The 26,091-nt window shown below is 43.9% G+C and overlaps 1 protein-coding gene across 1 annotated transcript in view; it reads right to left on the reverse strand.

The window, feature by feature from the left end:
* Positions 1–26,091, reverse strand: part of cckbra (cholecystokinin B receptor a) — a 57,818-nt gene that overhangs the window by 8,321 nt on the left and 23,406 nt on the right. The window contains exon 3 of the mRNA XM_005449961.4: positions 7,263–7,524. Within this exon, the coding sequence (XP_005450018.1) occupies positions 7,263–7,524 (262 nt within the window). The remainder of the gene's footprint in view (positions 1–7,262; positions 7,525–26,091) is intronic.

The raw sequence follows: 26,091 nt of genomic DNA on the forward strand, positions 1-26,091 counted from the left end.
TCACACAATAATATGGAGCTGAATTAACACAGGCACATTAGTCTACCATGTTACAGCCAGAATGCCATTCTGGATCATTTCAGCCCAGTTTAACACTTGCTTATAATTGCAATGGGATTAAAAAGTCCCAAACACACTTATGTCTCAAGCATGTCTAATACTCAGTACCCCAGTACTGCTAAACAAAAACTAGCTGGAAAGCTGTCTTAAGTGAAGGGTAAAGTGACCTTAAACAGCTTGTTTCAGACCGTCGACGAGTCGAATGACCATTAGATAAATAAGCTACTAGTGCTGTCCGAGTAAAAGCGTGTAGTTGTAAATGAGCATTTAGCACACATCAGCTGTTTGCTGCAGTTAGATAACTTGGTCATTTGAGATTCATAGCAAGAATCTCCACTCAAACCACTGAATAACGCCAATGATTTGAATTGTGTTCTACTTTAAATCAGTGTGTGAGAGTTAAATATTAGAACTTTCTGTGTGGCTCTTATGCTGCTGATGAAAAGGCTGTAAACTATTAAACCCAGAGTGTCCGGTTTGTACGTAAATGTGCACATAACATATACAAATACAGTTAAAAGATTATCTAATTATTGGGGATGTTTTCAACCGATTTAGTCTGGGTATACGAATGTCTTCTAATCACAGACAAACAATACCAATCCCAGCTTTCTGCAGTGCTTAGATTGGTGGCACATCAAAGAAAAAGTTATGAACTGAGTGTAGAGCAAAAAAAAAGAAAAAAGCAGAGCAAAATGTTGACAGAGGAATTTCTGAGTAGTGCAAAAAGATTCAAAGGGCTTAGAGCCTCTGTCAGCTCTGTCACAGTATCTGACTGCGGAAACCCCTCCGCACATATTCTGTGTAAGTCCTTCGACGCTCTGGAGCTTTGTTTGAAAGCTGCTGAGTCTTCACACCTGGGACTGGAAAACCAGAGACTGTATTAGTGAATCGAATGAACGAATGTGTGTATTAGAGAGAAAGGAGAAGGTGGCGTGTACAAGTAAAGCAAAAACAGAGCACGCACAAGCAAGGTAATAAAACTGGACAGATGTTGCGTAGATGCAGCCAGATCTCCCGTTTGATTGGTAGTAATGAGAGAATGCTCTTTTTAACCGCCGGTGTCTGCGGTGCACATCAGTCAGCACATAAAAGCAACAGCACACAGGAAGAGGCCATGTTTCATTCATTGTCTGATATTCTAATGTCTGCTTGGGCAACTCTGTGAACTCAGCACGTCTCATTAAAAAAAATAAAAGAAAGGCATCTATCAGCTGGCAGTTTGATACTGTGGAAAATCTGTTAGACAAAAGCTGTGTGGAAGTGATCACGCGGGAGTGTGGAAACAGCATTTAAAAACAGCAGTAGTGGATCTGCGCTTGTTTTGCCTCAAAGGGAAAACCCAGATGGGGAGAGCTGAAGCAGAGGGAAAAAACATGTTGAATATTCATAGCTACCTCTTTTCCCACATCACCTGAAAGCAACATGATTATCAAGCAGGAAAGATGCGTTTGGCTCGCATTAATCATCAAAGAAAATGATGATGCATATGTCATACATTTCCTTTGCACTTTTAATTTCCAGTCCTGTTCAGTCAGAGCTGGAAAGCACTAACTCAGCTAATAGTGCACCTGCTGGAGGGTCGCCAGAAAGCAGGAGGGTCTCTTTTAATGTTAAAGGCTTTATTATTCAGACCATAAAGTAAATGAGCAAAGCATAGCAGTTACTGTTCAGAAAATAAAACACTGATTGGATAAAGTCAGACTAGGTGTTCACAGCACCGAAAACTTGAAAGTGATCAGAAACCAACACATGTAACAGCAGCATGTAGTCAAGTCAAAAGTTCTCCAACCAAACTAAACGACCGACTCTATAAAGGAAGATTCCAACCTACATGTTTCAGGGTTCAGCTCGCTTGCTTTTCATTTGCTCTGCGTGGCATTTTTCTTTTCTTTTGAAACCAAAAACTCTGATGTTATAATGACAATAACCGAGGCAATTCAATATTAAAAGAAACCATTTTTCTAAAATGTAACTGCAGGTCACTCTGGTGACCCGTGTGCCCCATCTCTTGCCTAATGACAGCTGGGAAAGGTTTCAAGCAGTTGAGGAATTGGTTGGATGGTTTGATGGATGGAGGTCATAATAACAGCTTGCATTAATGACTCATTCAGTTGGATTCCAGAGAAGGCAATTAGAGGCAATTTTTTAAAAAACAAAACAGATAAATTGTAGAGCTATTTGAGCCAATCCGAGACCCTGGCAGTATATCCTAAAACAGATTTACAATGAAACAAAGAGCCCTTTTGAAATGTTTAAAAGTTGCATTTACAATGCAGCACACAGTCATAAATGATCAATGATTTTCAAGCTAATTTAATATTTGTGAATGATGGAAAATATAGTTTAAAAGCAAACATTTTCCCTCAAACACATTCTCGCCAGGTGATGACATGCAGGTCAACGTGATCAGAGCTGACGCTTTAGACTGTGGTGTAAGGTCACGTCTATACTGACCTTACACCAAAATGCTGAAGCCCCGAATAGATTTTTACTCATAACATGGTGTATGGATTTTCTCTGCCATCAGTTACAGTGAAATATGCTGTGTTAGGCAAAAGACACCTGCTGCAGACAGATCATCTACAGGCACAGCACCGATGATGAGGCTGATGATGATTACTGTTTTAAATGCATGAATCCTTTCAAGTAAGCACACAATATTTAGTCATATAGCACTTCACAGACAAGAGTCAAAGAGTGCTTTACAGTTTGCAGTGTTTTAAAGGTTGGAGTCACTAAAAATGTCTGGCATCATTACCATCTTGAGGGTTGTTTTTGGCAGTTTTCCCTTTGGGAATAGCCTTCAAAAATCCTTAGCATATCTCACGGCTCTTTATTTTTGCCCATTTGTATACTATAATCGATCCCACAGAGGCTGATGCTCCAGAATAACAACAATAACAAGCCAAATTTATTGCTTTTTAATTAGCACAGCAGTTTTCAGTTGTGCAATCATGATCAATTAGGCCTTTCACATAATCAAATAGCATTAGGGAACCCAATGTGTCACTGAAAAAAGGAGTGATGGGTGTTTCTAGGCCTACACAGATTAAACCATTCAGTCATTAAACCATTAATGATTTTATGATGATTGATTACATCTGTCTGTTTTCTTAGCCACTTACTCAATCCAGGGTTGTTGGGGTTGGATGGAGCTTGTCCCAGCTGTCCCTAGGCAAGACCCAGGGTACGTCCTGGTCAGGTTGCTAGTCCATCAGAGGGCCAACACAGACACAAAGAAACCATTCACGCTCACATTTACACCTACAGCTGATGTAGAATAAGCAGTTACATGGATGTCTTTGGATTGTGGGAGGAAGCACGCGGCGCAAACCCATGCAAGCGCAGGGTGAGCATGGATGCTCCACACAGAAAGGCCCGGCCAGCTGGCAGATTCAAACCCTTGCTGTGAGGCAACAGCGCGAACAACTGTTCCACTGTGTCATAATCATTATTTTCCATTCACAACAATTTTGGTCAATTTAATTTTATATTAGAGAAAAAAATATGCTTTTCTTTCAAAAATGAGGACATCTGAAAATGATCCCAAGCTTTCCAGCAGTAGTTTATGTTAACACAGATCAAAATGTGACTCTTCAAAACGGCTACAAAGGATATTTGTTCAGCTTTATTTATATCTCAGATTTTAGTGGGAGGATAAGGTCGAGAATTTAATACATCTTCAAATTGTCTCTAAGGTTGTGGATTTAAGCTGTATGGTTATGCATCTGAAAATTACTAGAAAAAAACAGAATTAACAAATTAAATTGCAAGAGTCATCTTTACATAAAATTGTAAAATCCAGCATTTTTATTAAGTCTGAGATAGAAGCAGAGGTTGTACATAAAAAAAAATCCACCATAATTTCACTGATGGAAGTGAAGTCCTGTGGTGAAGCAGCAGAATTCATGGTACCACATTAGTCTATGTAGTTTTTGGCTCCCAGAGTGATGCCTGTGTGCAGAGCCTAACCTGGCATTGATAATGCTTTGCGTTGGTAGAATGCTAACTGGTTGAAGAAGTGCTTGAACAGGAAATGGAGTGACAGCGCACACCTTAATGAGGAAGAAGTGCAAAATGATAATAAACATCAACATATTACACTGGCTATAGTGAAGAGCTGTCATTATTATTAACAGTTTCACGATAGAGAAGATCTGTTCCTTCGTGACTTTTATTCTGGCTGTGGCAAGAGCTAAATCAAAAGGCCAACAACAGAACAACAACAGTTTTTTTGCAGTTGCATTGAATGTTAGATAGAAAGCACTTAGGCATAGAAAAGAGTGCCTTTATGAATAACATGCTTTGAGTGCTTTAGTAGAGTAGAAATGTAATGTAATGTGAGAACCAGTCCATTTACCAATCACCTACAGTCACCTACAGATAGCTATTAAAAGGAATGTAGATGTGCAACACTAACATAGGCTTCTGTTTTAGATGGAAAGTCCGACACTGATAATGAAAAATCGATAGAGTCAAAGACGTTCCATTCATAATGTTAGAACCATACATTTTCCATTTTAATGCAAAATGTTATCTGCTCAGATCAAAACATGGAGTGAATAATGAATAAGATCAGTCATCGTTTCAGAGTACTTTTTGCGACTTTGCCAGTGAACATGATGTGTAAGTGCAAATATATACTTTGCTTGTCTTTGACTTTTAACCACTTCATGGCTGCTTTTGCTTTGCTGCCGTTCGCTAATGATTTCTGATCTCAGCCTAAAAATGGCTGCTTCTGTGATTAGGTGTCAATTTCATCTAGTGAAAGCTAGATGGTGTTATCTCTTAGCAAGCATTGACCCCTGACAATGAATTAAAACTTGAAATGCGCTTGTACTCTGTGACACGGGAACTTTTGACATCTGAGTTTTGATTGTCTTCTCCTTCCTCCTCCTCCTCCTCACTGAGCAGACTAATTAACTGCTCTCCCACTGCCTCGTCTTTCTCAGTGAAGCTTAAGAGCTTGATAGACAGTCAGAGAAAAGAGAATTCTTCAGTGTTCCACCACAAAAGGTTGTCAAAAAGAGAGATGTACAAGTTTTGGCCATGTTCATCTTCTTCTTCACTTTAATTGCGCCATCCTACAGAATCCAAAGTTTTCACAGACAGATCTATAAAAATCCCTGAGTAGTATATCCCAAGAGGATTTAACGTGTCTTATCTGAGGTGGTATCCATCTATTTGGTAAAGCTTTTCAACAAGAAAGCTGCTTTTACTGGCCTTTAGAGAGCTATAGATGAATTTCCTAATGTGGAGCAATCCAGACTGTAACGGCAATAATCGTTTCTCTCTCGACCTTCTCATAAGATTTGCTCTTCCCTCTTTCTCAGCAAAGAGTAGGGAAAGAAGAAATTATCACATTAATTTAAAAGGACAGTGAAATGATCACACTGAGGGTAGACACATTATCTACAGAATATCTGTGTAATAATGCAGTCGTTTCCTTTTTTTCCTAGTGCCTCCAGTTATTGGTATAACCCCTGCTAAGCTACAAAAGTGATCCATCTCATGTTGGCTCTCAACGGGAACTGCCTGCTCACTAATTTTGTCTTATAAAACTTTCACCTACTGATTTCACCTACTGACACTTGTAGCTTGGAAGAAGAAATGTTTAAAGACAGTTAGACCTGACCTTTTTTTATTTTCATTTTTATCTTTAAACAATAATGCTACTGTCAGATTTGCAAATAAGCAACAAAAAAAAACCCAATCCAGTTAGCAAGCTAGAGGGACTTTTCAATTGTAAAGAAGTTAAAAAAAAATGTAACACTGTACTTCATTGGCACCATCAAAATTTACTATGCACAACATTGACTTTGCTCATAGGAGAAGAATTGTTTGAAGATAGAAAACAGGAGTTTATAATAGAAATGTGTCTCAAGTGTTAAAAAGAATTGTTATAATAGCAAACAAGCTAACAAAGCAGCTTGTTCTATTCACACTATATAAAAGGTGAATATAGCTTCCTGGTCTGAAAAGCGAAGCCAGTACAGTAATACAAAACTTCAGTCTCAAAGCTTCAGAACAGAACTTCACAAACCAGTGGGTGATGACATGTTAGCTGTTAGCTGCCTTGCTAATAGACAGTTAACAAGCTAGCTTGAAAGCGTGGCCATGATTTCTTTGTTTCTTTTTTTTGTAATTTCATTCTATTGTTATGAATTCCACAGTAGTTATAACTTTAGATGTAAGTAACACACATATGGTAAAAGCTATTTATATGAAAATATAAAAACATATTACAAAGTTATGTGATTACAAACAAAATGCAAGCAAGGAATACGAGAGATGTAAAATTTTATGGAAGTCGTTCAGAAGTAATAAATGAGAGTGAGGTCCAGTGCAATCTCTGCTAAGCACAACTAGCATATCACAAATCTAATACGGCTCTGCCCAAATAGCAAAATCACATTAAATTAATGTTGTTTTCTCATCCAAATCATCATTATGGTCAAGATCGAAATCGCAACACTAAATAAATATCAAATCAAAGTTAAAATACTGATGAAACCTGACAGTGTAATAGTAATGCCATTGGAATAATATTGATTCAAAGTTGTCCTGTTATAATTGATTGATGATCTATTTATAGTTGACCAGGTGACAGCAATGACACTGAAAAGTTGTGGATTTATAGTTGACCAGGAAAATTGTATTAAAATGTCATCAATTTATAGTTGAAAAGTTGTTTATTTATATGTTGATGTAAGGAAATCCCAAAAAGTTGATTCTGTTTATCTGGATGCACCGTTTTCAGTGGAAGAAACATTTCATCACTGCTTCTTGGTCTCAAATGACATAATTCCACTTAATGTAAGTCAGAATCCAAGAATTTCCACACTTTTGGAAGCAAAGCCATGCAAACTGTATTCCATTTCCGTTGCACTCATATTTTACTCACTTATCCCTGTCAAGGTTGTGAAGACATCACACCAAATAATTGTAATGCATGTGAAGTCTTGCTTTTCACAGATGCTGGCAAGAGTTTATCTATTGAGAATGGTAGATATTATTGCTTTAAAATAGCTGGCAGTCATCATTTCCAAACTAGTCATCCAGCCCACACAGATATTTCTTTCTTTACATAAAGATATGTCTCATAAACTGATTACAGACCATGATTTTTTTTCACCCATCTTTTATATTTCTTTCTCTGGCAGCAAGTAGTTTAACATAACAAGTTAATAAGCACTTACCAGGCCTGCTCAGATTGTGGATTGGGCCAGTCCAAGCGGCACATGCGGCCCACAGTACCATTATGCCTTGGGAAAGACTTGAGGGTACTAAACACTGGATAGGGCACCATGATTAACAATGACACCACCCAGGTAGCAGCGATGACACGATAGGCGTGAGATCGGGTCTGCCATGCACGGGATTTCAGTGGGTTACAGATGGCACTGTATCTTTCGATAGCAATGGCCACCAGGCTGAAGGTGGAGATGCTGACGGAGACTCCTGGAAGAGAAAATAAATGAGACTAAGAAAACATTTGCAAAGCCAGTCGACTCACTTCTTGTACACAAAGAGAGACATTGTTGCAAAATTTACATTCTACATTCGTACTCCTCAATAGATAAATCCTTTGGTTATCCTTCAGTTTGGACTCTCCACAAGGTTCTCCGGGTGCCACCCTGAGATACTGAAAAATATCTGAACTGAAGTAAAAACATATAAAGTGAAAAAGTGAAAAAGAAGGCAGACATATTTGTTCATTCATTTGACTGAAAACATGCTTTGCTCCTGATTTTAAGTGGCACACCTGGCAAAATCACCTTACATCATGTTAAAACTGCACTTTAAATTGCATTTTGTATTGTTATGCTTAATTGGATCCCCTGTGTCCACAAGAGGAAAACATGAGAAAGAGAATATTACCTGGATTATTTTTATGACACAACCCATCCCCTTGGATTATTTCACAAACTGTGCCATCACTATTACCAAGTATAACAAATATCAATCTGTTGACAAGAAACATGTCCATGTACAGATGGCACACTTTGGAAATAGAGCAGTACTAAGCATATACATTTAAGTCTAATATTTGCTCATCTTTTAGTGAACACTAACAAACAAATTGATTATAGCTCATCAAACTGTTTAAACATGTCAAAAGTAGCCGTGACTATTTACATAGGAGAAAAGTATGTGAAAGAACACACCCTTGCAATACAAGAGCCTCCCAGTTCAAAGTCAAATAAATGTCAGGCTGCTCCATCAACAGTAGCAATGAATGTGGCCCAGTTTTCTACAGCAGCAGTTCAGCCACAGATCCAGTTCACCAACAGGATACTTTTCAATGCTGTAACTAAGTGCCAAACATCGCCCAGATTAGGTTTAAATGTCTGTGCTATCTGGATATCAGACTAGAAAGCCAATTCAATTTGTGGGCTTTAAGCACACTTTTAGAAATGTGCATGCACTATGCACTTTAGACGTGAAGCATACAGAGCATAATTTATGTGATATCAGTGTTAACAGTGACGCCATCTTCACTGCCTAGAGAGTGACATCGCTACCCAGACTGCATTCGAGCAAAAATTGTAGCTTAGGAATGAAAGGACCTTTACAAGTCTAACAGGTTTTTGGTATGAGTTTTAAATAGCTGGTGTTAAAATCCAGGTTATGGTCAGATGGCAAACAGGCAAATTTTCAAAGGCTAAAGGATGTTACATTTCAAATGAAGTCTTGTAACGAGTGAGAATCAGCTAAACTCAAATTTTAGCACGAAGCCTAACCCAGGTCACCAGAGACCTGGTAGATGTTAAGAGATTACAATTCAATTCAACTTTATTTACACAATGCCAAATCACAACAACAGTCGCCTCAAGGTGCCTTATATTGTAAGGTAGACCCTATGACACAAAGGAGAAAACCCCAACAATCATATGACCCCCTAATGAGCAAGCGCTTTGGCGACAGTGGGAAGGAAAAACTCCCTTTTAACAGGAAGAAACCTCCAGCAGAACCAGGCTCAGGGAGGGGCGACCATCTGCTGCGACCAGGTGAAGGGAGGAAGACATAATAAGCTGCATGTTTCTTGATGGTCAGTGTTCCTTTTTAGACACTGTGGCGGGTGTGGTGAGCTCGATTAGCTCATCACGCCGCGACCTGAAGAATTCTTGTTGTTGCTGTTGTTGTGTATGTGTGTCTGGCAGCTGAACAGCTGCAACCGGAAAAAAAAAGTGTGTCAAAAGTGTGAACTATGTGGTTGGGTCCGTCCTTCCTGCCACGTTGGTGCCAAATCCCAGGAGGCAGTATAGCGGAACCACGACCGGGCCAGTCAGGAGAGGCGCTGGTGGCCGAGCTGGCAGCCACACGGAGTGAGCAGGCAGCAGTGTCTCGCCGACAGGCGGAACAGCTGCAGGACCGGTTCGAGCACCGGATGCAGCTGATAGCGAGTCTGGCAGTTCGGGTCGGTTCCTGGCTGACATTGCCGCTGGCTCCACCGGCGTCCCTTGACTGCATGGGGGAGGGAGGCGACCCCCACGCCTGGACCTGCTGTGCCCCGAGCCAGAGGTCACCGTGCCTGTGTGACCGACGCCTACCTAGCCGCCTGTGAGCCTCGGCACAAGTCCACGCCTGCTGCGCCTCCGCCACTTGCCACGTAGGCGGCCTCCAGTCCAGCTCAGTTGAAACTGCTGGTCACAAGGTCGGCCCCCTGATCCCACTACTCCCTGCCACTGGTCCATGGGCTGGGGACACCAATGGTCATGGCCCATTTCCTCTTCTGCTTGTGGGGGTGGGGAGGAGGACACACCTGAGCTCGATCAGCTCATCAGGCCTCCCATATTCAACGTGCTGGGACCTGATGAGTTTCTTGTTGTTGTTGTTGTGTGTATGTGTGGCTGGCAGCTAAAAAGCTGCAACCGGGAAAAAAACATGTGTCAAAAGTGTGAACTATGTGGTCGGGTCCGTCCTTACTGCCACAGACACAAACCAAGGCCAAGTTGAATTTGCATGTATTTATATCCATAATCAGCTGAGGGGGAATGAAGTAACTTGTTGTGTGTCTGTGCTCTAAGTGTGAGTGCAGATGAGACAAACAGCACACGCACATACCTGTGTGTCACAAGCAGGAATAAATTCCCTGCGCTGATCCTCTGTCGCTACGAGAGGCAGCAACCTCAATCCTCCATTTCTCTGTCACGCAGCGTATTAATCCCCATTCATTGTTCCTCCAGGACGGAAGAACATATCCTGCCTAAACCAGGGCTTTACGTTATCACTCATGGGAGGAAGTCATTCTGCATTTTCCTGAGCACGGTGCAACTCAATTTACAGGAACAATACTAAGCTTTTGAGTGGTGGTCAAAAACTGTTTCCCTTCATCCTTTGGTGCAGGCTTTTCCTGCAAACCTGTGATACAAAAAAAACGTGTTCCTTTCTATTGTGGTAAGCTTTTCTATCTCATCAGTGGTAAAAGATTAAGGATTTAAGTATATATTGAGTGAAAAAATGCAAGTATTGAAACCCCCAGAGAAAAAAAAGGGGGAACAGCAAGGATAGTTGGATTTGATGTGGATCTGATAGGAGCAGGGAGGAGCTGTATCTTATTCCTGCGCTACCAGAACAAAGGAGCTGACTGGCAAAGATATTCGACAACAAAGAGAACATCAGCTGCACAAAAAAGACGTCTGAATGCCTTTTCTGTTCCACGAGCTGTAGAAAAAAAGTATTTCAGCTCTTTGCAAGACGGGTAACTTTTTGATTGCTGCTACACTTGCATGAAACCTGAAGGAATAACAAAGCTGCCCCTTGATTATCAGGCAATCATTAGTCCAACCAAATCAGTAAACCCAGTGCTGTAAAAGAGTATTTTCCCCTTCCTGTTTTCCTAGTTTTTTGGTATATGTGTCAGAACATCAAGCAAATTTTAACTCTAGACAAAGATATTCCGAGTACATAAAAAATGCATTTTTTAAATATTATTGTTGGGTCTTTACCTAAGAGTATAAAGCACCTTGAGTTGACTGTTGCTGTATGAAAAAAAGTACTTGCCTCCTAAACCTAATAACTGGTTTTGCCACCCTTTGCCGCAAGAACTGCAACCAGGCGTTTCCAATATCAGTCCTTCACATCACTGTGGAGGAATTTTGGCCCACTCTTCTTTGCAGAAGTCGAGCATTGAAGGCCCGTTGAAGGTCGTGGAGAAGCATAAGTCCGGTCTTTGACTTGGACTTGGACAGAAACCTTCCAAACCATCCAACTTTTGTTTAATCAATCCACAGAACGATTTCCCGAAAGTTGTAGGGATCATTAAGGTTTTGTCTTTTTTCTTGTGTTCTTTTAAGTCAGCAGTGGTTTTCTCCTTAGAACCCTCCCATGGATGCCCAGTCTGCCCAGTTTCCTTCTTATTGTTGAATCATGAACACTGAGCTTAATCACAATCAGAATATTTTATTAATCCGTGAGGAATCAATTATTAAGAAATCAGGATGGGGTAAATACCTTTAACAGAATTGGATATACTGACTTGGTTGGAGCGAGGTGCCAGAAGGAGCACCTCACCGCAGGACAGAAGAGCTGAACTACTTCAGGGCTGCAGGTATAAGATAAAGAGGATATTTTGAATCAGCATATTGATCATGCAAAGCTCCTCTAGCAAAATGTAATCTTCCTTTTAATACCTGAACTTGATTTTTTTATGGCCCTCGAAAACTATATGAATAGTGAAATTATTATCATAAATATGCAATGATAATTTGAATACTTTGGCTTAGCACGAGTGGGGGCATTCAGACTATAAGGTACTCCTCTCCCGTGGGGTGTACAAAAATGCTGCAGTGTAAGAAATGTGCATTGCTTTGTAGAAACTGCAGTACTGCTTGCTGATTTGGCCCATCGCTAATACTGTCAGACTCACATTATAACTGTAAAACATCTCCCTGCATCCTTAATTTTGTGTAAGTCATTGTTTTTGTAACAAACTACACTTTTAGTTAGAAGTCCTCTGTTTTTCTCATTTTGTTTCTTTGATGGTTTTTCCCCTACTCTTTCATCTGTTTTCATCTGTGTCTTTACTTGGTTCACCCTTTTAGTCTTGTTAGTTCTTGTGGGTTTTTTTGCTTTTGCCTTCCTCTTTTGTTCTTTTTCCACCCTCATCAGTGTTTGACTGAGTTCACCTGTTCTCTTTCAAACATTCGTTTCGGTGTCTCACTATGGGGAACGCTCTCTCAGCATTGTCCTCAGAAGCCTCTATATCATTACTCCAGCCAGCATTGGCTGGCAGTCGTGACGCCAGCGTCAGGGAGGGGCCACCCTCCTCCCTATAAAAGGGTGTGACGCAGCGTCACCCGTCATTCAATTTCCTCTTCTCGCTTCTTAGAAACCTCATCTCTCCTGACTGTGAACGTGAGTGCTAGCTTAACTGTCCACGCGAGCAAGCTAACACCTTGGTCACCGGGCGCTAGCACGGTTCGCGTTTCGAGTCGCCTGCTCTTCACCACAGAGCCAGGTCGGAGAGTGTGTTAGCTGCCACCACGCACCTAGCACAACAGCTAGCTGACCAAGCTAACTGTCTTTGCTACACACGGTCACCAAGCCAAGTAGCACAAGCGCTAGCCACCACACTAGCTAGGTCATACTAGCTCACCATAGCTACCCGACCGAGAGAAGAAAAAAGATCAGCGTTAGCCGTCCAGCCATTCCAAGCTAGCTACACCAAGCTTCCTTAATATGGCAGACTGCAAACCGCTGCCCAGAATTTGCCCCTGCGGTTGCAAAATCTCAGGTTCAGATACACATGACGCGTGTGTGATGTGCCTTGGGCTGCAACACGCCCAAGCGGCTATTTCCACACCGGGTTCATGCGAAGACTGCGCTCGCTTCACCCTAAAAAGCCTTCGCCGAAGGCTAGCCCGTCAGGCTAGCCTGTCGAAGAAGGACCCAATGCTGTCTCCAATCGTCCCACCGATGGAGCACATTGAGTCAGCCACACCAGGCACCAGCTGGGGCGACGAGATGGATATCGTCCTCCCGCTGGTGGATGATGCCGAGGTCAGCTGCGAAGCTATGTTGTCTGATTCCCTCGAGGCTAATGACGAGCTACTCAGCGAATCCTCCGAGGGAGCGTCGGAACATCTCGTCTCGGACGAGGATGACGACGTTTTCTTTGCCCCCTCTGGTCGGAATTCTGCGACACAAGGGGCCGATTGTGATAACCCCGGCACACAGTCCCGCGGCATGGAGCTATTTGACGTTGCAAAACGGGCAGCTGAAAAGCTGGCAATCCCATGGCCCGCGGTGACAACGGAGACCTCCACCTCACGATACGAGGGTAAAAGGCTCCCCAAAGCAAAGCGCACTACTAAGCAGGTACTGCCGCTTTTCCCCGAATGCGTGGACGAGGTCACACGCTGCTGGGCAAAGCCATTTTCGTCACCCAACCCCGTGCAGGGAGCGGCGGCGTTTGACTGCGCTGGAATGAAGGAGAAGGGCATCTATCAAATTCCCACAGTGGAGAATCTGGTGGCCTCTCATCTCCACCCAAACCAGAAACTTTCCATGTCATCTGGTCCGTCCCTGCCCTCCAAGGCCGAACGCCTGCAGTCCTCCCTGGCTGACAAGGCGTATAAATCAGTGGCCACCACCGTGAGGGCATTAAACGCCTCATCGCTCCTGCTAGCCTACTCGGCGGAGCTCCAGGACCAGACTGCTGCGAACCCGAATGCTAGCGAGCTGTGGGAAGAGCTGGGCGTCGTTACGGACCAGTGTCTCCACCTCACTAGAGCAGCAGTACAAGCGGCGGGCAGAGCTCTCAGCATCATCGTCCTACAGGAGAGGGCAAGATGGCTGAACTTGTCGGGGCTTTCGGACAGAGAAAGACGTGACATTCTGGATGAAAGCATCGACCCCGCTGGCCTTTTCGGGACCGCCGTTGCCACCATGCAAAGACGGTGCGAGGAGAAAAAGAAAGAGGGAGAGGCCCTGCAGCTGTGTCTCCCTAGGAAGACCCAGGATGCGCCCCCGCCTCCACCCAGTCGCCGCACGTTCGCTCAGGTCACCAGCCGTCCAGCCGGCGTGCCGACATTTAAAATCCCTCGCCGCCCAGCCCCGCAGGTCGCGGCCCAGGGTCCCCTAGGTTCGCAGAACCCTAAGACCCACTGGCCCAGGAAACATGCCCCACCTGCTGCCGTTCAGGGTGCCCCACCACCAGCCAAGCAGTCGGACCGCAAGAAGAAGCGGGCTGCCTAACATCACCCACGGGGAGATCGGAGCCGGATCAGCCCGGGCTCCAAGTTCACTCCAGGGCTCAGTTCCGGAGCCCGTTCGGAGAAGTGTGTTCTGTCTCCACCTTTCAGCGCCTGGGACTCGAGTTGGATCCCACAGAGCGCATTTCAACAAAGAGACGACGAGACACTGTTCAGCTGAATCAAGCATGTCACAGTCTCACAAAAGCACACTGTTTATTAAAAACTCACCCGCTGCATCCAGGCATGTTGCCAAGGGCACGGGAAAAATGTGTGGAAAACACAGAAAGTATGTTGAAAAACATAATGCCCCCACGGACCCAGACACCACCGGGGTTGGTTCCCTCAGTGGTGTCCGGCCCCATGAGCACTGGTCAAGCGCGCGCCACCCGCGCATGCGCAGTCGGGTCTGGCCTGCAGGACCAGTTTCCGCCACAAGAGGGAGCCAAAGCTCCGTCTACTGTGGAGTGCCTGTCTTTGGGGCCGCTGTCAGCAAGAATAGAGAGATGGCGAGCTCTCGCTGCGCCAGAATGGGTTGTGAGGACATTAGAGCGAGGCTATCGTTTGCAATTCGCAACCACCCCTCCCAGGTTTCACAGAGTGATTTTCTCTCTTGCAAAAGGCGAATCAGCCAGGATCCTGCAAGAAGAAATAACTACCATGCTATCACATGCCGGCATTTTTCAGGTGGGAAGATATCTCCCATTCAGAAAATGCCTGCAGATGCTGGGATTAATGGCGTCTTCACTGGCAGTCATTCCACTAGGCAGACTGCATATGAGGGAATTTCAGCGATGGGTTGCATCACTGAGACTGAATCGAGAGCGCCATACCCACCGCCATATCAGAGTGACAGCAGACTGCGCTGCAGCACTCCACTGTTGGAGAAATCCCACATTTCTCACTCAGGGGGTGTCACTGGGGGCTGTCACAGCCAGAAAGGTGGTAACCACGGATGCGAGTCTCACGGGCTGGGGTGCCACTCACGAGGGCAGAGCAGTGAGCGGCAGCTGGGACTCACGACAGAGGGGTGCTCACATAAACTGGCTAGAATTGCTAGCAGCATTTCTAGCACTGAGACACTTCCTTCCCCTGTTGAGAAACCACCATGTTCTGATCAGAACAGACAACACCACTGTCGTGGCGTACATCAACAGACAGGGCGGGTTACGGTCCCGTCCTTTGCACATGCTGGCTCGCAGACTGATCACGTGGAGCAGCATCAATCTGTTGTCACTGAGAGCTACTCACATTCCAGGAGCTCTGAACTTGGGAGCAGACTTAATGTCCAGGGGAAACCCGCAGTACGGGGACTGGACCCTGCACCCACATGTGGTGACCCAAATCTGGACCCGCTTTGGCCACCCACAGGTCGATCTGTTTGCCTCGAGGGAGAACGCTCAGTGTCCACTGTATTTCTCCCTGAAGGACCAGGAGGCTCCGCTAGGGGTAGATGCATTAGCTCACAACTGGCCACATGCTCTGCTTTATGCGTTCCCTCCACTGGCCTTAATTTCTCCCACTCTAACCAGAGTGAGAGAGAGAGGGCTGACAGTGATATTGATCGCCCCAAGGTGGACGAGGTCCCATTGGTTAGCGGAGATTATGCCCCTCTTGTGGAGCGAACCTTGGCCTCTCCCTCTCCGTCGAGACCTAGTCTCCCAAGCCAGGGGGGAGATTTTTCACCCTCACCCTGAGCGCCTCGCCCTGTGGGCTTGGCCCGTGAGAGGTTGAATCTGAGTACGGCAGGACTCCCCCAGGGTGTTATAGCCACTATTCAGAGTGCTAGAGCCCCCTCCACAAGATCATTGTATGAGAACAAGTGGAGGGTATTTGAGGAATGGTGTGGAAAGTCTCACACTCTCTCCTTTCAGTGCTCTGTGAAAACAATTCTCTCCTTTCTCCAAGAACTGTTAGATAAAGGAAAGGCCTTTTCCACGATTAAAGTATATCTAGCAGCCATTTCAGCCTGCCATGTGGGCTTCGTGGATGGCCCAGTGAGCCATCACCCGCTAGTCTGCCGTTTCATGAAAGGGGCACGACGGCTCCACCCGGTGTCTAAACCTCTCGTTCCCACGTGGGATTTATCCCTGGTGCTGGGGGCAGTTTCACAGCCACCATTTGAGCCACTAGACCAGGTGGAAATAAAAATCCTGTCTTTGAAGACTGCATTGCTCCTGGCTCTCGCATCTGCAAAGCGTGTCAGTGATATTCATGCGCTGTCAATACACAAAGAGTGCACCCGATTCACACGGGATAACTCTAGAGTCACACTCAGGCCAAATCCGGCCTTTGTGCCCAAAAATCCTTATCTCCAATGCACCCCATTGGAGCTGGAAGCTTTTTGCCCTCCTCCTTTCTCCGCCCCTGAACAGGAGCGCCTACATGCTCTCTGTCCAGTTAGGGCTTTACGTACCTATATAGAGAGAACGAAGGCTTTCAGGAGGTCGGATCAGCTGTTTGTTTCCTGGGCTAAACCACATCTTGGCAAGCCCGTTAGCAAACAACGCATTTCCCACTGGATTGTTGAGGCGATCCAATTGGCTTATTCAAGCACGGGTCTGTCCCCCCCGGGGGGACTTCGTGCTCATTCTACTAGAGGGATGGCAACCTCTTGGGCCCTTTTTAGGGGTGTCTCTATAGAAGAGATATGTGCAGCGGCGAGCTGGGCTTCACCTTTGACCTTTGCAAGGTTTTACAGGTTGGATGTCACTGCACCATCTCTAGCCCACACTGTGTTAAGTGTGGGTCCCCACGAGACCTCCTAAGTTGGCAGTCAGTCGTTCAAATGGGCTTATCTGGCAATACGGGAGTCTGCATATCCCCATAGTGAGACACCGAAACGAATGTTTGAAAGAGAACTTGAGGTTACTCTATTCCGTAACCCCCGTTCTCTGATAACATGAGTGAGGTGTCTCACCAGATCACCCTCCTTGCACGAAGCGAGGAAGAGGTGAGCTTATCTTGAATGACGGGTGACGCTGCGTCACACCCTTTTATAGGGAGGAGGGTGGCCCCTCCCTGACGCTGGCGTCACGACTGCCAGCCAATGCTGGCTGGACCAATGATATAGAGGTTTCTGAGGACAACGCTGAGAGAGCGTTCCCCATAGTGAGACACCTCACTCATGTTATCAGAGAACGGGGGTTACGGAATAGAGTAACCTCAAGTTTTTATTGTGTCTCTTTGTCTATGGTGTGTATTTAGTGTGTCTCAGTTTCCTCAGTCTTTGTCTGTTTCCCATTCCTTTTGTCTCCACTTTGTTTAATTCTGGCTTCCACCTTTTGGTTGCTCTACTTCTCTTTTAGATTTCTTTAAGTTTGCTGTTTTTCCAAGCACATCTGTATAAGACCTTCTGTTTAAATACACAATCTTTGAAATTACTGTCAGTCTGTGTCTGCTTTTGGGTCAGTCAGCGAGTTCACTCAATAGGGACAGGAGCATTACAAAAAGAGTTGCTAACATGCAATTTTATCACAATTGTAATGGTGCCAGTTTACCAAAATATGTAGAAACTGCATATGTTGCACAATGTGCAAACATAATGTATGTTTACAGGGTACCCTGTATTGTGTCCACGGATTTTTTTTATTAATTAAGAAGAGCAGTAAGACCTGTTACCAGAGCGCTAAATATGCTGTTTCACTTTTTGTCAAAGAGACTCTGACTCTGCCAGCCTGTTTCCATGAAACAATCCTGACTTCCATCACTGTTGTCCACTGTCCACTGCATGTCTACGCAGAAGGAGGTGGGTGGCACAGTCAGCACATGCGAATCTTAACACAGAGCACAGACACTGAAAGTCGTCTCACACTGTAAGTCTCTCACGCCCACATGTCTCTTTCAAGTGCTAAGCACAGACACGGAGAGAGACCAAATCACACACAGGGGTTTTCTTTTGTTATTGCTTGAAGTCGGCGATGCTCAGCCGCAGCACCGGCTTACACTGATTGCAGAGAAAGGGAACACGGAAAGGGAGGAATGTTGTTATATTTCATTCTTTCACTGCAAGGCAAAGAAGAGGTATAATCAAATAAACAATGCAATGAGTAGATGGAGAAAAGCAAGTGATATTTATACAGCACATTCAAATGTGCATTAGAAAGCAAACAAACAGCAGGATTAAAAGAAAGGGCGTCAAGATGGCAGTAAAAATCTAATACAGTAAAAGTTTGTATTATATTGTCTGTGTGTGGACCAAGCCAACAAACATGGAGGATGCAGGTTTTAGGAATGAATGAATGAATGAATGAATGCAGCAGTGAAACATTCATATATAGCCTATAAACTGCATGAGGACTTGTGCTTTGTGAGGACATATTAATAAAGATAAGTAGCTTTATAGTCATTATTGAGGCCTGTATAGTCACAAGTTCACATGAGTGATGTTTTTAAACCCTACACTTATAGTAACTGATGGCCGTGAGGCTCTGTAGATCCATACTGACAGGAAATGCACTTTCAGGTGATGTACAGCACCGATCCTTCAGTGATTTAAACTGATGACTCTGTTACACAGACAGCACAAGGAAATTCAGACCAGACTAATGTGCTCTTAGTCGAAAAGTTTGGCCCTAATTCTTCAACCTTTTCAACATTTCAGAGAAAAAAAACATCAGACCATCTGTTTTATTACAGCCACTAGAAGTCATCACTGAGATGAGATCAGCACCATCGATGGACCGATTTATGAAACCTCTAAAGAAAATTAAACTTAAAATTAAACTCAAAACAATACTGAAGTGGTTCTCCCACACAGGCTGCCCAGGTATAATAATGGCCTCTGTAGTGTATTTTTGATTTAGAATTTTTCAGGTTTTTGACAGGACAAAGCCACCTACAATGAGTTTACCAGTGAACAGTCCTCTCATTCTTATTTTAAAGTTCAGTCAATCCTAACTAGGTAGCACTGCTTATTTTGGTTTCGTAATAGCTGGCTTGTTGGCCAGATTTTAGCTGTGCTCGGTATCATTCAGCCAGAGACCCAACTCCAGAGAAGATCTGTGCTGTGAGTTGTAGAACCTGCAGCAAATAGCAAAATGGGTATGCCAAGCTCACCAAGGCTGACAAGTAAAACAAGGACTACCAGCTGCAGCCCAAAATAATAGAGTTGAAGCTCCTCACTGTGTCCATGTCGTCCCCTCACCCATCCCAAAAGAGAATTGGAAAAACTGTGTGAAACTCTCTTTTCTGGCTTAGTGTGCTTGCTTATTTTAGCCAATGACAGTACGGTTCACAGCCAGCCATAACATAAAAACAAATTGACAGCTTGGATTTAGAAAACTTGGATCTTGACATTCATATCAACAGTATTTTATCACCTAAAACTCAACCAGACATTGTTCCAAATTAAGCTCACCCCCTCACAGCTTTCCACAGCAGGACATATATTGAACTACCAGAAGGCAACATTGCAGACATAGAGGACAGTTACAAGTACCTGGGGATCCCACAGGCAAATGGGAACCATGAAGAGGCCGCTAGGAAAGCTGCAACCACCAAGTACCTGCAGAGGGTCAGGTAAGTCCTGAGGAGTCAGCTGAACGGTAAGAACAAGATCCGGGCCATCAACACCTACGCCCTGCCCGTGATCAGGTACCCTGCTGGGGTAATAGGCTGGCCAAAGGAGAAGATAGAAGCTACTGACATAAAGACAAGAAAGCTCCTGACCATGCATGGAGGGTTTCACCCCTTGGTCAGAGGGCCCGGTGGCGCCAGTGTCCGGCAGCCTCGCCTCTCTCAGTGCGCCCCAGGGTGGCTGTGGCTACAACGTAGCTTGCCATCACCAGTGTGTGAATGTGTGCGTGAATGGGTGGATGACTGGATGTGTAAAGCGCTTTGGGGTCCTTGGGGACTAGTAAAGCGCTATACAAATACAGGCCATTTACCCCAAGTCCAGCACCCTGAGGCTGTACGCTAAGCGGAAGGAAGGGGGCCGGGGACTGGTGAGTGTCAGCACCACAGTCCAGGATGAGACAAGAAACATCCAAGAATACGTTGGGAAGATGGCCCCAACTGACAGCGTGCTCAGTGAATACCTCAGGCAGCAGAAACCCAAGAAAGAGGAGGAAGGCGAGGAACCATCATGGAAGGACAGACCCCTGCACGGTATGTACCACCGGCAGATAGAGGAGGTGGCTGATATCCAGAAATCCTACCAGTGGCTGGACAAAGCTAGACTGAAAGACAGCACGGAGGCACTAATCATGGCAGCACAAGAACAAGCTCTGAGTACAAGATCCATAGAGGCTGGGGTCTATCACACCAGGCAAGGCCCCAGGTACAGGCTGTGTAAAGATGCCCCAGAGACAATCCAGCACATAACAGCAGGGTGCAAGATGCTAGCAGGCAAGGCATACATGGAACGCCATAACCAAGTGGCCGGCATAGTGTACAGGAACATCTGTGCCGAGTATAACCTGGAAGTCCCGAGGTCAAAATGGGAGACGCCCCCAAGGGTGGTGGAGAATGACCGAGCTAAGATCCTGTGGGACTTCCAGATACAGACGGACAAAATGGTGGTGGCTAACCAACCGGACATAGTGGTGGTAGACAAACAGAAGAAGACGGCCGCAGTGATCGATGTAGCGGTTCCGAATGACAGCAACATCAGGAAGAAGGAACACGAGAAGCTGGAGAAATACCAAGGGCTCAGAGAAGAGCTCGAGAGGATGTGGAGGGTGAAGGTGACGGTGGTCCCCGTGGTAATCGGAGCACTAGGTGCGGTGACTCCCAAGCTAGGCGAGTGGCTCCAGCAGATCCCGGGAACAACATCGGAGATCTCTGTCCAGAAGAGCGCAGTCCTGGGAACAGCTAAGATACTGCGCAGGACCCTCAAGCTCCCAGGCCTCTGGTAGAGGACCCGAGCTTGAAGGATAAACCGCCCGCAGGGGCGTGCTGGGTGGTTTTTTTTAAATATATATATATATATACATACATATATATATATATACATACACATATATATATATATATGTGTGTGTGTGTGTGTGTGTGTATATATATATATGTATATGTATATGTAAGGGGGAGAGAGAGAGAGAGAACTGATAGTGTGTGTGTGATAGTGACTGATGCCCAAATTGTCTTTGCGTATATCAAACAGACTGGACACTTTTCCATTAAATGCATATCTCATATGTCTTAGTTATTGCTTCTTTTGATAGTTTTCAGATGCTCTAATCAAAGCTTCACTCTCTGCAACTTGGCAGAATTGTGAGGATTTTGTTTGACGAGAGGATTTTCTGCTGCAATTCTGGATGAGGTGCTGACAAATTAATTACCAGACAACTAACCGAACCAAATGCTCACATTTTCCCCCTGCACTGTCTCTGCTCTGCTCCAAATGAATATGCTCTAATCCTTTTTTTTTTTTTTCACTAAACCTGACTCGAGTCAACACTCGCAGCCTGATAACTGGCTTTTGAAGCTCTGAAGTTTGGTGTCGCAGATCTCTCGGCACACCTCAGCCTGGGAGAAAAGACTTGCATTCCTCAGGTGAAACCATACCTGTTTATTCTAGTAACACCTAATTTTCTGAGGATGGCCTAAAAAAGCACAAAGGTCTTAAAACTGTACCAGTGGAATTCGTGTGTTACAGGTGCCAGATATCCTTACAGCTGTTTCTGTTCAGAAGTTTACTGTAAGCCACGAACGTCCCGGACTGTAATGCATTATGCAAAGTGCACCTCAGAGGAATTGCATCACACAGCCAGCAGCAAAAACACAAACATGGATGCCTAAATATGATTGAAGATTGTGCTCGTACATGAAAGCATGCTCTCGAATATTACAACATCAATCTCATAACTGCCATGGAAACAGCACAGGGGCTATTATTCATATGATTACCGAGCTGGGGCAGATCGGTGGATACTTAGATGGATGGGCAAGTAGAAGGATGAATGGTGTATTATATGTCTAGTGGGTGTGTGTTAACAGATGACATTGCAAAGCTTAGATGAGTTCCTTGAATTGGTTTGTCACAATATCGATAGCTGAGGATAGGCACAGTGATGCTGTTTATTGATTGGTTTTGGCTAGATCAGGGGTCGGCAACCTTTCTGATGATGGGTGCCATCTAAAATTTCCTCAGAAGTCAATGTGCCATATGATGCATTAGCAATACATTTATTAACAGTTACACATTATATAGAACCACTTTATAGAATTATATTTGTTCGCAGATGTTGGCAGCTATCAGCGAATAGTTATCAGCTATTTTGAAACAAAAAAAGACTTTTTATCCATAACAAGAACTCCATAACAGCAAATGAACTGTACAAGAGAAAATGCAAATGCTATTTATGGTCTCCTCACAACAATGATAAGAAAAATAAACTGGGCCAATATGGTATGTTTGTTAATACAGAGACACACATGTTAATGTGATCTTATTTTCGTTATTTTCAGCCAATTACAAGTTGAAACTGCTAGTTGGGGTTGTTAGCTAAAATGCCGTCATTAAGAAGCGGCACAACTAATGTGTCCATGCGAGCTTGGACACATAGTTTCTGATCTCACTGCCTGATGAGACCAGGGCTATGACTGCTGGGATTTCAATTGTACTGCATAAAATAAGGAATGGCCTGACAGAAGTTTGGTTTCTTGTCAGTCCAGTCATGTGTCTGTGGCAATAATCCGATCAGACCACGATTTAAATGGAGAGATTAGGTGCTGAGTTGGGGTGTCGTAAAAGTTCCCTGAAAAATGAAAAATCATCCCTTCATATACAATGTTCTGATGAATTAATGTTATCTTTTATTAAATTCATATTATCCAATAAAAGACTTCTGATTGGTTTATATTTTATTATTGTCATTTGTATTAAGAAATATTTAACCACATATTATTAGAGGTGTATAATCGATTGTGTAGTGATAGGATGTGTGATCTTTAGTAGTCTGCAGAGAGACGTTGTGTGCATTCCAGAGTGTTCTGGCTTTCACACCCACACTCTGGGAGCATGGGAGAGGTCGTACCTTGTCTTATTGTTTTATGGTAGGATAAACGTATCTATATCTGTTTTAGGCTAAGTGCCTTTTGTTTAGATGAACTGCTGGACTTCCAGGCCAGCAGGTTTAGGGAAGTCATATATGGGGTCATGCTTTGACCCCACACATACACACACACACACACACACACACACACACACACACACACACACACACAGGGTATTCTTTGTTCACATGTATACCTATGTAAGATGTTATATGTTAATGACCCTATGCATATTCATGTAACCACAATAAAAGGAGTGCTGTGGGGAACCTGACTGAGAGTCTGACGGAGGTCAAGTGGGTGGAACGACACTTGGCTCCAGGCAGGTCTCCCTCATGCATGAGTAACACAAAGAACTCTGCCTACTTGTATCTTGTTTTTGCTGTGTAGCAAATTGTCCTGAACGTTCCAGCGAATAAACCTATCAACTTCCTTGAGTTTCCAACCATAAAATGAGAGGCAGAGCTTTCAGCTATCACACTCTTCTCCTGTGGAACCAGCTCTCAGTTCTAATTTTAACATCAGTCTTTTGATAAAGATTAATTAGTTTAGATAGTTGGACTTGAAGCCGGTGGCCTTAAACTACTCTGTAGTTATGCTGCTACACTATGTTGCCAAGAATATTAAATCACCCATCCAAATCATTGAATCAGGTGTTCCCATCACTTCCATGGCCACAGGTGTATAAAATAAAGTATCTAGGCATGCAAGCTGCTCCTACAAACAGTTGTGAAAGAATGGATTACTCTCAGGAGCTCAGTGAATACTATCATGAAACTGTCATGAGTCATAAAATTTCCTTGCCGTTAGCTATTTCACAGTCCACTGTTAGTGGAATTATAACAAACTGGAAGAAATTGGGAAAGACTGCAACTCAGCCACAAAGTGCTAGGCCATGTAAATTCACAGAGCGGGGTCAGCAGAGGTCACCAACTTTCTACAGAGTCAATCACTATAGACCTTCAAACTTCATGTAGCCTTCAGATTAGCTCAAGAACAGTGGGTAGAGCGCTTCATGGAACGAGTTTCCATGGCTGGCCAACTGGTACAAAGCATGCTGCCACTGGACTCTAGAGTAGTGGAGATGTGTTCACTTTGGTGTGGAAGAACTTGACTGGCCTGCACAGAGTCCTGACCTTAAGCTGATGGAACACCTTTGGGAAGAATTAGAGCACAGACTGTGAGCCATGCCTTGTCCAACGTAAGTGTCTAACCTCATAAATTTGCTTCTAGAAGAATGGCCAGAAATTCCCATAAACATACTCCCAAACCTTGTGGAAAGCCTTCCCAAAAGAGCTGAAGCTGTTATAGCTGCAAAGGGTGATGTGGCATCATGTTAAACCCAATGGATTAAGAATGGGATGTAACTTGATTTTGCGTGAGTTTGAAGGCAGAAAATACTTTTAGTGATATAGTGTATAAATAAGAGATGGTCTCCTGGTGTGCCAGCAGTTACTTTACTGCTGGAGGTCTCTTCCTGTTAAAAGAGAGTTTGTTTTTCCCACTGTCTCTAGTTTTGGATTGCTGTGGTTATGCTCTTATATTTTATGGTCTTCACCTTTCAATAAAAAAAAAGCTTGTGCTGTACTGACCAGCAGCAGAAAACTGAATTTGTATCAGGATGATCACTGTTTTTCACTTCACCTGGTTCTAATGTTGTGGCTGATCGGTGCATTAGAACGAGCAGTGTTATGAAGGATGGGTGTACAAATGTGTACACAATACAAATTTTTTGACTAGGTGGCATGTTAGCAACCATGTCCAGTCCAGAGAATAGAAAGACTAGTGGTAACTCTGTAGATCATTTGAGGTTATCTCACCAAGAGTGATTCCTTCATATTTTGCAAACACGGGCAGACAAAATGTATTACCCTGCTAAAAGAGTTCCCTCATTATCTTTTAAGACATCTTAATCATTTCATAGGGAGAAAATGAAATGCTTTGACAGTTTTTTTTTTTGCATAGATGCAGCAAAGAATGATCAACATCTGCAGAAGAAGACACCATACTAATTCCTGTGGTCCAGTGCTTCATCATTTCACTCATTCATTATGAAACTACTTTGTAGCTTAATTAAAACAAGCATAAAATTGTAAAAAAGTGATCAAAAAACCAAAAAGTTGGTATTTTAAGTCCAAAGCAGCTGCTCTTCCTGCTCCCTTCCTCCTTATCACAGCTGAGAGAGCCCAGTAATTGAAAAGGAGATTGGGCAAGCCTGTCCTCAGAGATGGCGCGTTGCATTTCTGAAACAATAATAGGATTGCGATCCTGACCGTTCGATATAGTTTTTCGACCATTCAAAAGCTCAAAGTGGAGCAAAGAGACAAAGTACTGCAGTCAATCTCAGTTTCCTGGCACTCTCTGTTGCTTTCAGTCTGACTCAGGCCTCACGTGGCACCTCAACTCTGGCCTGATGAGAGCCAGCTCATCGCTAAGTCACACTCCTGAAGACGTGTGACTGTTCGAGCACTTTCAATGTGATGGTTACTTTCTGACAGGCAAAAAGAGGCCCAGAGAAAAGCCTCTTTGCAAGACAGACCCTTGTTAAATATCAAGCAGTTTTAGGCAGGAGGATCACAGTGTCTGATCAGCTGTGAGTCACAAAAGAAGGCCAGATTTCTCTTTTAGAAGAATAAAACACATAAAGCCCAATCGCCAAATGACCAGCTGGATCTCATATACTTAATGTTTTTTAAAAAGAACATGATAATAATCACATTAATGTAAACTCTCCCTTTTTCTTGTTGTGCTAGTTGTGTAAGACTTCTGAAATAATGAGCCCAATCCGAATGTAACCGAGCCATAAATTACATATTGTTATAATTACACA

This window comes from Oreochromis niloticus, linkage group LG23 (genome assembly GCF_001858045.2).
Source record: "Oreochromis niloticus isolate F11D_XX linkage group LG23, O_niloticus_UMD_NMBU, whole genome shotgun sequence".
Taxonomy (NCBI): Eukaryota; Metazoa; Chordata; class Actinopteri; order Cichliformes; family Cichlidae; genus Oreochromis; species Oreochromis niloticus.